This window comes from Camellia sinensis, chromosome 3 (genome assembly GCF_055761805.1).
Source record: "Camellia sinensis isolate YWXY chromosome 3, ASM5576180v1, whole genome shotgun sequence".
In the NCBI taxonomy this organism is placed as follows: Eukaryota; Viridiplantae; Streptophyta; class Magnoliopsida; order Ericales; family Theaceae; genus Camellia; species Camellia sinensis.
This window is the reverse complement of record NC_138963.1, coordinates 141,902,365-141,915,531: the sequence shown is the minus strand read 5'-3', so window position 1 is coordinate 141,915,531 and position 13,167 is coordinate 141,902,365. Positions and strand designations below refer to the sequence as shown.

Genomic DNA, 13,167 nt, shown 5'->3' with positions numbered 1-13,167 from the left:
TGATTTTTACATGTTTTTTTTTTAAATGTCTTATTTTTTTCCTTTTTTATATTATATTAAAGTTTAATATTTTGATAATAATCATATGTGTTGGACTTTTCAAGGAATTAAATGTGTTTTTTTATTATATTATATTAAAGTTTAATATTTTGATAATAATCATATGTGTTGGACTTTTCAAGAATTTTTTTTTTTATGTTTGTTCTTAATATATTAAAGTGTTATTATGAAGGATAATAATCATATGTGTTTAGACTTTTCAAGGAATTCATATGTGTTGGATTTCAAAGAATTTTTTTTATGCTTGTTCTTAATGCATTAAAGTGTTATTATGAAGGTAAGACTTGGGAGTTGGGAAATATTAACAAATGCTAAGATTTTATTTTTTTTTAAATCAAAAAAAGGAAATTTAGATTGGGAGATTGGAGCTTCCACAAGGCTTGGGGTTAAAAAACCCCTTTTGTTTAATATATAGTATAGATATAGATTTTAGCCTGGGCTAAAAAGCTTGGTTTGGAAAAGGCTTTTTGGCTTTTTGATTTTTTGGCTTTTTTGACTTTTTTTGTGAGAGAAGAATGTAATGATTATGAGTTGGATGTGATATTTTGTTTGTTGTAGCTAAAATAGTCTATTTTGTCTTTTGTGGCTAAAATAGCCAAAAAAAACCCACAAAACCACTTCCCAAACGGTGCCTTACATGATTTGTGGACTAAAGTGTACCATTAAATATTCTGTCTAACTTAACATTAAGTGTGAAATACATGGCAGACATAAAGGCGCCATATACTCATTTTCAAATTTTAATGGGAAAAATTGCACATGAAATAAAGTACAGGAGTTAAATTGCACGTGGAATAAAGCACAGGAATTAAATTGAACTTTGCATTCTAAACAAATAACAAAAATATTGAGATATTTTAGTATTTTTTATTAAATCCTTACCAGACCTAACGATGCATTTCAGTTCACAAATCACAAAGGGACTATGCGGTCATTTTTAAACGTTAGGAGATGTACGGGGAGCAAATATTCCGGCGTGCCCGTATTCCTTTCCTCCAAGTTCCGTCGATATCCGATCACCTGCGAGCCAATAGGGGTGAGCTACCCGGCGGTGTGTGGCCGGAAAAACCCTCCGACGGTCAAGTTAGCACACACCTTAGAGGGAATAGAGAGAAGGAAGAGTGTTTTAGTGTAAGAAATTCCTTACAGAGTGTTCGTCTGTCGCGTATGGAGGACGCAGACATGCTTATATACCTTCTGAGCCCCATATCCACTCCCTGTCATCTCCTGACACGTGGCTCCGCTATCCCATCTGTCAGCATAAACCATGCCATTCATCACCTGCTCTCAACTGCCTGTCAGCACAGCCGGAGCTCGGCAGCCGAGCTGCCCTACCTCGGTCGTACCATGCTTCATACCTTAAGCGCCTAACCGGATAAAGAAATGAAGGACCGGGCTAGGCGGCATCTCGGCAAAGCCTAGCCCGGGCTCCTCCTTTGGTCGGCCTTCTCGCCGGTCAATCAACTACCTCGGCTGGCCGCGCCTTTCCGAGCGCCGGTCTCTCGGTCTGTCTGGTTTCGACCATCCTCGGACCGAGCATCCTGGTCTGACCGGTCACTTCCTGGCCGAGCAGCTTCTGCACGGTCCGGGGCAGCACACACTCAGTCCAAACTCTGCCCGGCCCAAGTTCTGGTAGCCCATCTCCGGGTGAACAATCGATCATCTCGGCCCAATGCTCTGCTGGGCCCTCAACTTGCTCGGTCTATACCTCGGCCCAACACCGGATCATAAATCACCCTCTCAGGAGATAAACCACATGATCCAAATTACATGAGATAAAATGAAGTTTATCCTAATATTTAAAATTTGTTTAAAATATAAATTACTCCTGTAATTTTGAAAATTACATCCTGCCTTTCCAAGTTTATAATCACATAATATATGACAAATTTTATTAATAAATTATCAAATCAATTAACAATTTTTAGTGATATCAATATGTATTTCAATTAACAATTCAAATAATTTTATTATTACATAAGGGAGTAATTAGAATTTTTTTTTGGTTAATTCTGTTAAATAAAAAATTTTAAGAAAACAATATTTATATATTAAAATAATTTATACTTTAAACAAATTTTAAAAAATATATTTGTAATTTATTCAAAATTTTATTATTTTCTTTTTACGTTCCTAATTAAACCAAACACTATCCCACCATAATTTTAGGTTTTAGGTTTGGTAAGAGATATCAAGTTTTCTACTATATGGTTATATATATTTCACGTGAATATAATTTATAAATCTCATATCTATTTAAGATTAATAGTTTATTTGATAAAAAATTTGAACCAATAACATATGCCCTTTAGGTTTAGGATTCTAGCTACAGCCCCGACACGACATCCCACAATTTGCGCTATAAATACGCGAAACAACTCTGTTCAATTTCTTTCAATCTTCGTAATTCCGATTCAGAAGAAGATCATAAAACCCTAGAAATTCAGAATGGCGACTGGTGGTGGGAAGGTCTCGTTCAAGGTCACTCTCACCTCCGATCCGAAGCTTCCTTTCAAAGTGTTCGTACAAACCCCCCATCACCATCTGCAAAATCAAATTTCTCTCTCTCTCCTTTTCTTTTTGGTTTTCAATCTGTTCAACTTCGATTGATTGATTCGATTTCGATTCTTCTTCCTATTTTTCAGGTTTAGCGTTCCCGAAGCAGCCCCATTCACTGCAGTTCTCAAATTCGCCGCCGAAGAGTTTAAAGTCCCTCCTCAGACCAGCGCTATCATCACCAACGGTACTATCTTTGTTACATATACGCATCAATTTGTATGTGCATTTGCATTTGTATATTTGTTTGTTTGAATTTGTTGTTTTGGGTTTTGCATGGCATGAAGGGTTTGTAAAATTACTTTGTATTAGTTATTTGTTCGGTTGTTTTATTCATCAAGATCGGACTCTTCAATTTTGTTCTCCAAGTTTGGGGAATTAAGTTATGACTAGTGTTTTTTTCCCATCAAAATGTCTAAGCCATGATTTCCCTTGGTTTGTTTATTCAGCCAGATTAGAATGTATTTCATTAAAAGATAATAAAAATATTACATAAGAGCGTCTCCAACACCTACTAAGATTTGGAATCAAATTTAAATTTGATGAAACGCGCTTACTTTTTCTTCTCGAACCCTAGCATCAAACCTATATCAAATGAGGGGGAAAAACAAAAGTTTCATCAAATCAAGAGAGGCTGCAACGTTCATCAAATTTTTGGAGAGAGCTGTTGCACTTCACCAGACACCGGATGACCGACCGGTTGCAAAGTTGCCCATTGCTTTGTCCATTGCCAGTTGTCCTCCTGGTCAACTGGTTGTTTAATGAAACTTGAAAACTTAGCGTTGGAAAACGTGGTATTAGATGAAACTTTTTATCAAATCTTTACTCAAATTTGATGAAAAATTAGAGTAAGCGTTGGAGATGTTCTAACATAATAACAATTCATGAAGTTTAGAGGAAGAGGAATTAATAGGAATAAATCTATTTTGTCTTGGCATAAGTTTAGAAACTAAAAAAATGGCCAATGATGAAAATAAAGAAAAAAATTTGATATATAGGTATGAATCCCATATTTAAGCTTTTTAATTTAATATTTGAAATTGAAACCATAAACTCTTGCAACTATCAACTTTTTTGTGAATAAGGTAATTTGTTATTATTTTCATTTAATAAAAAAAAATTATTTTTTATGTAAAAAATTAATGTATATTTTTTCATGCATGTATATCATGTTGTAATTATTTATATACCTCAATGTCCCCACAGTATCTGTCTTGAACTTTTGAATATTGTTATGTCCATATCCCAACTTCTTAGGTTGTTATCTTCTTTCCCAATAGCGGCTCAAAATTTTTTAAGGGCTCAGGCTAGATATATATGAAAGTGAGGCCTTATTTTATTGGTAATAAGAATTTTTTAAAATTTTGTTGGAGGCCTTAGGCAATGGTCTAAGTGACTTAATGGTTGAACCACCTCTGGTTTTTTTTCCTAATAAACATTCAAATTTGATTACTATGCTTCCAACCAACTGGGCTATTACCCAAACTGGCGTTTTTAGCTGTGGTGGTTACTCGGCTCTGCTGAATGGAAACACTTACTGTAGAACTGAATAAACAATGAATGCAGGAAGAGGGAAAACTATTTTATTAAAGACTCTTCTGAAGTGTTGCAAAGTCTGAGCACAACATCTTCTCTGAGAAAAATAAAATTGTTGAAAAAGCTTCATTTTTTCCATAGTTCAATGACTATATGCTGGCGTCTTCAGTCGATAGAAGATGTGATTTTGTGACCTCAGTTATTACCTTTGGAGACGTGTCACTTTAACAGTTTCAGCATGCTTGAATAGTTGTTCTAATGTCCTATAATTGCTCTTATTATAACTTTGTTGAACCCGTTATTTGTATTTATGCAGATGGCGTTGGAATTAATCCTCAGCAAAGCGCTGGTATGCCAGCTCTTGCCCTTTTCATTTGATTTTTGTCCAGTTTGATGTATTGAATTTTCTGTTATTTTTGCTAAAATATGCACCCTGCACTATACAGGACTGCTATGTATATATATATCTAGGGAAATGCTAACTATCTTGCCCTTTTTCATGTGATTTTTGTCCAGTTTGATGTATTGAATTTTCTGTTATTTTTGCTAACATATGCACCATGCACTATACAGGACTGCTATATATATATATATATATATCTAGGGAAATGCTAACTATCACCCTATGGACTGTGGTTAATGTTGGTATATATGTAAAAAAATGTGTTAAATTATATGAAATATGTATTGAAATTCTACTAAAAAGCATGGACACGGACACGCCGACACGCTTTTTCAAAAAATGCAGGACACGACATGTGAGGGACACGCATGAAATATATAGTTTTATATATTTATTATATGTTATATATATCATTCAAAGATAATAAAAAATATAATATGACACTAATTCTTATAAATTTATATGATTTTTATTTTATTATTGTATTTTAAGTTGTTTTGTTCAAACTTATAGTTTATGTTGTGCAGACTCAGGTACGGGTATCGGGTGCGAGCGCGTATTTAGGGGTCAGACACTTCAAAATTAAAAATTAAGGATACGTGGATATGTATCCAAATTTGGATACGGGTACGGGAATACGTTAAATAGTTTTTTTTAAAAAAAATATATTATCATATGAAGATGAGCTATATTATATAAATAACAAATAAAAATCTATGAAGTACGGACACGGACACATATACGGACACAGACACGGACACGGGACACGATAATTTCTAAAAAATGGGGACACAGACACGGTAGGGGACACGGCAAATTTTTTAATTTTTTTATAAATATTTTTATTTTAACATACATTAATTATTTTATTTATTTATTATATTTTTTAAATAATGTGTTCCAATTAATTTTTTTATTTTATTTTACATACATGTGTTTATTTTTATTTTTTTTAATATATATAAGTATATATTATCTTATAAATATATTATATGTTATATAATTATTATATAATATATAATAATAATAGTTATTAACTATTATTATTATATATAGATAGATACAAATAGATATGGATCAAGAGACAGAGATATGAATCAAGTCAAGAAGATAAAACGAGAGAGAGAGAGGGAGAGAAAAGCGAAGTGATCGATCGTAATCACGAGGGAGAGAGAGAAGGCGAGAGAGAGAGAGAGAGAGGCTTTTCGAAGTCGTCTGGGTTGTTCGACTGTTCAATTGATTGATGGAGCTTCGATCTTCGACTGGATCGACCGGATGGAGCTTCGATTGGATTAACTGAATGGATCTTCAACCAGGTTCTCTCTTGCTCTCTCCTCTTTCATTTCTTTTGCTGTATGTAAAGAGTCGTGTCCGAGAGAGAACAAGCCAATCCGACACAGATCCCACACACCCGTGTCGTGTCGTGTCGTGTCGACACAGGTACTTCGCCCCAGAGTGCCGAGTCCATGTAACACAGCTTATAGTTAGTTTCACATGTGTCTAATAGATAGATGTGTGTGTTTAAAAGATACACGTGTGTCTTCCAAGTGTCCAAAAAGTGTCCTCCGGGTATTTAAAAATATGACATGTTTTGAAGAGTGTCGGAACATGTCGGTAAAGTGTCCAAAGAATGTCAGTCTCTGCCACGGATACAACACAGATACGTTACCTTCTTAGAAGTGTCCGTGCTTCTTAGAAATTCTAACTTTTTTGGTATTATTTGGTTCTTAACGAACGCCTAGTGGCCCAATGGGTGGTCATTAGCAGGACCCTTTTTATATTTGCTATCATTCATTTGTTTAAACATTGATAAATTGATAACATGTTTCCTGTACAAAATCATCTATATAATGGGCATTGAGCTTCATCTTTGATGTTATGCAATTGTTAGTATAGTTATTTAAACAAAACCAAGCAGAAATTATATATCAGCTTGACATGGCATACTTTTTTGCATGAACATATATTTTTGTAATTTGCCACGTCCTTGTCCTACTTTAAAATTTGTCTGGTGTCCACATCTGCATTTCTGCTCTATATTACTGTCTGCCTTTATTTTTATTTCTTGCGGTTTATTTATTTCTGTTTTGTAAGTAAACAAGTTGTTTGGACTTTGGAAATCTTAAAGTAGGATTGGCTCCTGGACAGGTGTAGTTCTTCTGTCTCACATGGGCTGGGTAATTAATGGGATGTCTGTTTACTGTTATCAGCTCCTAGATCACCTCGGTGATTTCTATGTAAGATGAGTGCATCTCGTTAAGATATTGACAAAATCTTACATTATTTAGGAGGGAGAGGGAGGGGAGTGCAAACAAGAACTTTTCCCATAATTTTTGTAGTTGTACGTTGTTAGCTTTACATTTCATTGCTAGGTTGAGTTTAAGAATGCTAAATCCTTTTCAAGGAAACATATCATTGATGATTTTACGATTACATGCTGAATGATTTAATTTATAATGTATCATTGATAGTTTTTGATGGTTTTAGTATTTCATTATTTCCTTTTAGTATTTCATATTTAAAACAACAAAAAAAAATTCATCAACACTATTGGCATCTAAATCTGATGGATCTGCTTTAAATTTTGTTCATTTATGGAAGGAATTATTACAATGCCTGTTATGGCCATTGGGCAGCCTTGATATTTTTGTCTCTTTTAATTATTGGGTTCCATTTATCTAAAGTCCTTTTCAAGCAATTGACAATGCCTGCATTGTGTATTGGGTTTGCTTTTTCTTTGAACCGTGCTGTCCTATCGTTATCATTCAGTCCTTTCAAACAAGTCACAATGCACCAAATCGTGAGTCTCACTCCCTCCACTAATCATGCTCCATGCCTTGGGACCACCAAATAACTTCTCCCGTTGTGTATTGGGTTCACTTTTGCTTTGAACTCTTGTGATATTATGGCCTGCACAATGTTGTTCTTATTCATTTGTTGTTTGACTAATTTTTATTAGGCAATACGGAATAATGTCCAAAAGAATTTTACTGGTACTTGTTTCATACATCTAATACGACAAGGTGCTCTTATTAATATCGATATAAATTTTATGTGACTGCTCCAGAAGTTGGGGATAATGTTACTATGAGAATTTGTACTTGTGATACTGAGCATCAATATTGTTTGTCCATTGTTTACAATATAAATGATTAAATTTACTCAATTTTTATTGCTTTTCCCAGGCAATGTCTTCCTCAAACATGGTTCAGAGCTACGGCTGATTCCTCGTGATAGGGTTGGTGCTTCGTGAATAATATCTTAGATGTTGCATTACTTGCAGGATGAAGAGACATTTTTACTTTTGTATTTTTAATTTTATCCCATCTTTCAAGCATTTTCCTGTATCCCGTCTCAACAATATGTGGGTGAAATTATCCTCCACATTATAATACTAGGTACATAAAACTGGAATTAATAATGGTTAATAATAGATGAACTATCTTTCCCTAAATTATGAACTCATTGAAGATTGACTCGAGTCAAATGTCTGGCACATTGGAAACATGTGTATTAATAATGGTTAATAATAGATGAACTATCTTTCCCTAAATTATGAACTCATTGAAGATTGACTCGAGTCAAATGTCTGGCACATTGGAAACATGTGTGCCGTCAATGCTATATATACAATAATGGGTTAGAGGCTCCCCAATGTGTGGAAACTTTCATTTTTGGATGGTCTGTATATGAAGTTCTTATTTTGTCCCCAGGAAAAATAAAATAAAATAAAACAAAACAACATTGGATTAGAGGCTCCCGGATGGAAATTTTCATAGTTGGATGGTCTTTTGCAAGAGTTGCTTGTATATTATTTTGTACCCAGAAAATAAAAATAAAAATAAAAAATAAATAAATAATGGAAGGAGGAAAAAAAAAGGTATGCTATTGAATTATTGTTCTTGTTCTGTTAAAAATTCATATGATTTGGTTCCTTATTGTCAAGGCCTTGGATTTTTCAAGCCAACCGTGTAGCTTTAGATGCCCACTTGGTCGTACCTAAGTCAGCCTTCCCTATTCGACCACACTAACTAAAACACAAAGCTTTGCAAGGCTCTCACCCTTACAAGTGTTTTACTCTTAGAGCTCTCTTGGATCTCCTCTCTTCTTGTCCTCTACAAATGAGACTCCTCCCCTTATATAGCCATCCTCTTCCTCAATGGATGGCTAGGATCATTTTGATCCAAGCCATAAAAATATCTAGGACAATTATCCTTCTACTACCTTCTAGAATTCTCTATACTAGCCTAATACATGGTAGGCTTCTCTATGATATTCTAGGATGTTTTAGACCCATCCAGACTCTTCTAGACCCTCCAAGGTGCTTCCACCATATTTCGGAATCTTCTAGGCCACTCCGGACCCTTCCACCAGATTCTAGAGCCTTCCAGCATATTCTAGCTCGTTCTCACACCTTCCGGAACCTTCCAGCGCCTTTGGCACACCTCAAACGCTGCTCTTTGTGTCACAGAAATTCTCAGGGCGTGACATTATACTCCTCATGGAGTTGTTTAAAGCGTGCATGGAAGCTAGCTCTAGAGCGAGTTTGCTTGATGGTGACCTCTGTTATGAGCGGTGAAGATGATGAGTTCACTGCTCCATTTGGTACCAAATCTTCTTAAATCTGGAAAAGCTCATTTTCAGAAACTTGAAGGCCACTTTACCTATTTTGTTTTAGGGCATGTTTGATTGTATGTGCTATTTTCTTTTAGGGCATGTTTGATTGGAAAGATTAAAACATGGGATTGGGATTATTAATCCGTGGGCCAATAATGTTATGTTTGTTTTGACATTTTTGTTTAGAATTATTAATTTAATGGATAATTAATCCAATAAATTTGTAGGATTATTAGTAACGGGGTAGGGGAGGGATAATTAATACTATACTAATTTTATAGAATTATTAATACTTCACTATTAGTGTTGTGAATCAAACATGGCTTTAGAGTGTATATTCCTTTTGGCATGACCCCTGAGCATTTTTGTTTCCCAAAGGTTTAAATAGTTATAGATTCCACATTTAGTTTTGATTAGTCTGTATTTTGCCACACTATTGACAGTACGTATATTGTGGTGGTTGGCTAGGCCGGTTGTGATCTAGTAATCAAACACTGCTACAGAATTGTACGACCCTAGTAAATTATTGTATGCCACAAAAGACCACACTTCCAAGTCTTGAAATGCACATAATGTATACCAGAAAATGAGTGGAAACACTAATTAGTACTATCACTAATGATGTGGCAGTGAACTCCACCAGAAATGATTTGATGTTTTGGCCTTGGTGTTGTATTTTTTTTTCTTTTTTTATCGAGTGTCATGTCATTAGTGGTCTTTTTAAACCTCCAAAATTAATGATCTCTATCATTGTTGAATGTATAACCTTGCCATCAAACACTTCCAGGGGCTCACAGAGTAACTCTTTTCTGAAGAATCTGAGTCAAGTGAAGCACTGTGGCACTGACGCTGCAAGGGTGGCCCAAAATCAATTCGTCTGTAGTTTACATGTTTGGTAGGCAGCAGCTGTAATGAGGTGGAGGTCCACCATGGCATGGCCACCATCATTACTGCCAAAAGATTGGGTTGGTTTGGAAGAAAATAATGACAAAATACATTTCAATTTTTTGGAAAAGTTATCTGCAAATAAAATACATAATTCAGATTCATTTCAAGTATAGTTTTTATCATATTTAGAATGAATTTAAATTATACCCTAATTTTTCTGTGCACTTTTTCTGCATGTATAGTCAAACAAAGGGATTCAACCAATTCATGCCCCTCTCTTAACTATCTCTTGCTTGCTCCCTGGCTAGCAGAGGGATTCAACCACCAACACCTATCCATGTCTACCTAGCCACTTTAATGTAATTTAGCATCTACAACTACTTGTCAATCTTGCTTCGTTTGTTTTAGTTTAAAAATTAAAAAATTACTAAAAAAATTAAAAAATTTGTAACATGCAATAAAAAAATTAAAGATTTTTTTTCTCTTTATTTTTTATACATTTTTTCATAAAAAATTAAAAAATCATTCTAAACATATTAATTTTTTACCTTATATTTTAACTAAAAAATTATTAAAATAATTGGTTCCAAACGAAACCCAAATGGAAAGTAGATATTGTGAATTTTGAGAAAATTTCATTTTATTCCCAAATTTTGTTTTGATGATCAATTACATCCCGACTTTTAATAATTTTAATTTTATCCTAAATTTTTTTTACAATCATATCAATTTATCTTTTACCGCCGCATTAAAATAAAATAAAAAATTAAAAAAATTACGCTTTGACTCAAAATTATAGATTGAGACTCACCCTCTCTCTCTACAACTCCGCCGGCCACACCACCGGCGGGTAGCCCTCCTTCTTTCTCTGCCACTGCAACACCTCCCTCAACCTTCCCCTCCTGCCTCTAGTCACCCCCTTCCCGCGACGATGGCAAGATCGGAGGCTACGACGACTTCGTTATCATCGCAAGTTGCAGCGACGCTCACTCCAACGACCTCTGGATCTGCAAGCTCTTGAATCTGCTTAAGAAATTGGATTACATGAAGAAGAAAGTTCAAGGCGTTTGCTTTGGCCGCCAAGTATTGTATATATATATATATATATGTATTGAGCAATGCTAGGACATCAAATTTTCTACTAAATAAATGACCAAATGTCTCACATGCTGTGGGATCCGCAATTTTGTGCGCCTCACACCCATCTGAAACATTTGATCATTTATTTGGTAGAAAAATTGGGACCTCTAGCATTTTCCGTGTGTATTTCCTTTTTGTTCTTCTATACGAGGTTTAGTTAGATGTTGCAGCTGTCCGTTTTAGTTTGACGACACATTTCTCTACGAAGTATTTTGAGGGGTTGTTTGGGATAAATTAAATAAGTGTACTTTTTAATTTTTTATGAAATATGAGTTAAGTATAAGTTGGGTTTGAAGTGATATAGTAGAGAAGTGATATGATTTAAATAAAATAATGTGATTTAAATAGGATAATGACTTTATAACTTTTTTTAGTTATGTCAAACCAAGCCTTAGAGGGTGTTTGGGAAGTGGGTTTTTATGTAGGCTTTTTTAGTTGTAGGATATTATTGGATAAAAAAATTTTAGTGTTTGGAAAGATAGTTTGGTTTTTTTGTGATTGGATGTGATGTTTGTGAGAGAAAAAGTGAAATGATTATGGAGTTAGATGTGATATTTTGTTTGTATTTATTTTTTTTAGTTTTGCAAAACTTTTGTCTTTTAATGAAAAAAATGAGAAGAAAATTTGGGAACCAAGTTCCCAAACACCACCTTAGTTTGTTTTTATAGAAACTAGGTTTTTTAAGTATGGGAATGGCTTCCCAAGATTAGAGAGTATTGTTCTATCCGAAAAGGCCTATTATAGATTCTGTTTTGATAATTTAAATCGTTTAATATTAAAACTCGTCGAGTACTATATGTCTATAAAAAATTACGTTGATTAGATATTGATAACTATTTCATTGGATCAAATTTTTATCAACTGCTTATTTTTTCATTGTCCATTTTTTTTTATACAAAACTGATCCGATCACGTAGTTATCGATATCTGATCAAAATGTTTTTTTTAAAGGCATATAGTACTCAATGAGTTTTACACATTAAACGGTTCAGATTATCGAAACAGAACTTGTGGTAGGCCTCTACGAACCCAACAGTACCCATCTTTCAAATTATCGAAACGGAAACCTGTGGTAGGCCTTCATAGACCCAACAGTATCTTCTAGTTCGATCTGAGACTAGCCAAGCCCTTTAAGTATAAAATATTTTCCGTGAAAATAAAGTCACTATTTCAGATAAGTTTGATATCAGTATAAAAAAAGTGATTTATTTTTTTTAATTATTTTGTCTTTAATAATTTTCTTAAATAATAATTTTCTTTTTGATTTGTATTTAAAAAAATTATTTGAGATTCATGTAGTATTTTTTTATTTTAAAAATATAAACATTTTAAATTAATTCATTAAAGAAAAAAAATCTCAAAATAAATGCTCATTTAATGAAATTATGTCAAAAGTATAAAATTAATTGTATTTTCACCAAATCTCAAAGAGATGATATACACTACATAGTATAATTTACATATTAATAATCAGACCATGCAAAATCTCAATAACTATGTTAAAATTGAGCTCAATTATTAACTCATCCTAAAAATTTAAAACATAATTTATATCTATATTTATCTATCAATATCTATATATTATAATAGCATAAGACTCTATAAACTTGAAAGCATTAATCTAAACTTTCTAATGGTTTTTTTTTTATTTTATTTTTTTTATAAATTTTGAAAGTTAAGAAATATACCTAACATAAAAATATTGGCACGTATAACCATATCTATAATTTTGGAATTTAAAAATCTTTATATAAAAAGTCAAAAATAAAAAAAAAAAAGCCATAAACAACTCATATTTAATTTAAAATTTAAAATTTTTAAAAGAATTGTTTAAATGTAACTTTAGTTTTATATCATTTCATAATATAAATCAAAATTTTATTTATTTTTTATTTTTTAAAACCAAAAATTACATGTGTCATGTGAAATTTTTTTAAAAATTTAGAAGACTAAATATTTACAGCCAG

General features: G+C 33.3%; 1 protein-coding gene across 1 annotated transcript; it reads left to right on the top strand.

Annotated features, from left to right (window-relative positions):
• Positions 1-2,228: 2,228 nt before the first annotated feature.
• On the top strand, positions 2,229-8,009 carry CCP2 (ubiquitin-fold modifier). The gene is made up of 4 exons (XM_028215528.2): positions 2,229-2,579; positions 2,706-2,803; positions 4,469-4,501; positions 7,741-8,009. Exons 1-4 carry the CDS (start codon positions 2,509-2,511, stop codon positions 7,806-7,808), a joined length of 270 nt encoding a protein of 89 aa, XP_028071329.1. The 5' UTR covers positions 2,229-2,508; the 3' UTR covers positions 7,809-8,009.
• The last annotated feature ends 5,158 nt before the right edge of the window (positions 8,010-13,167 follow it).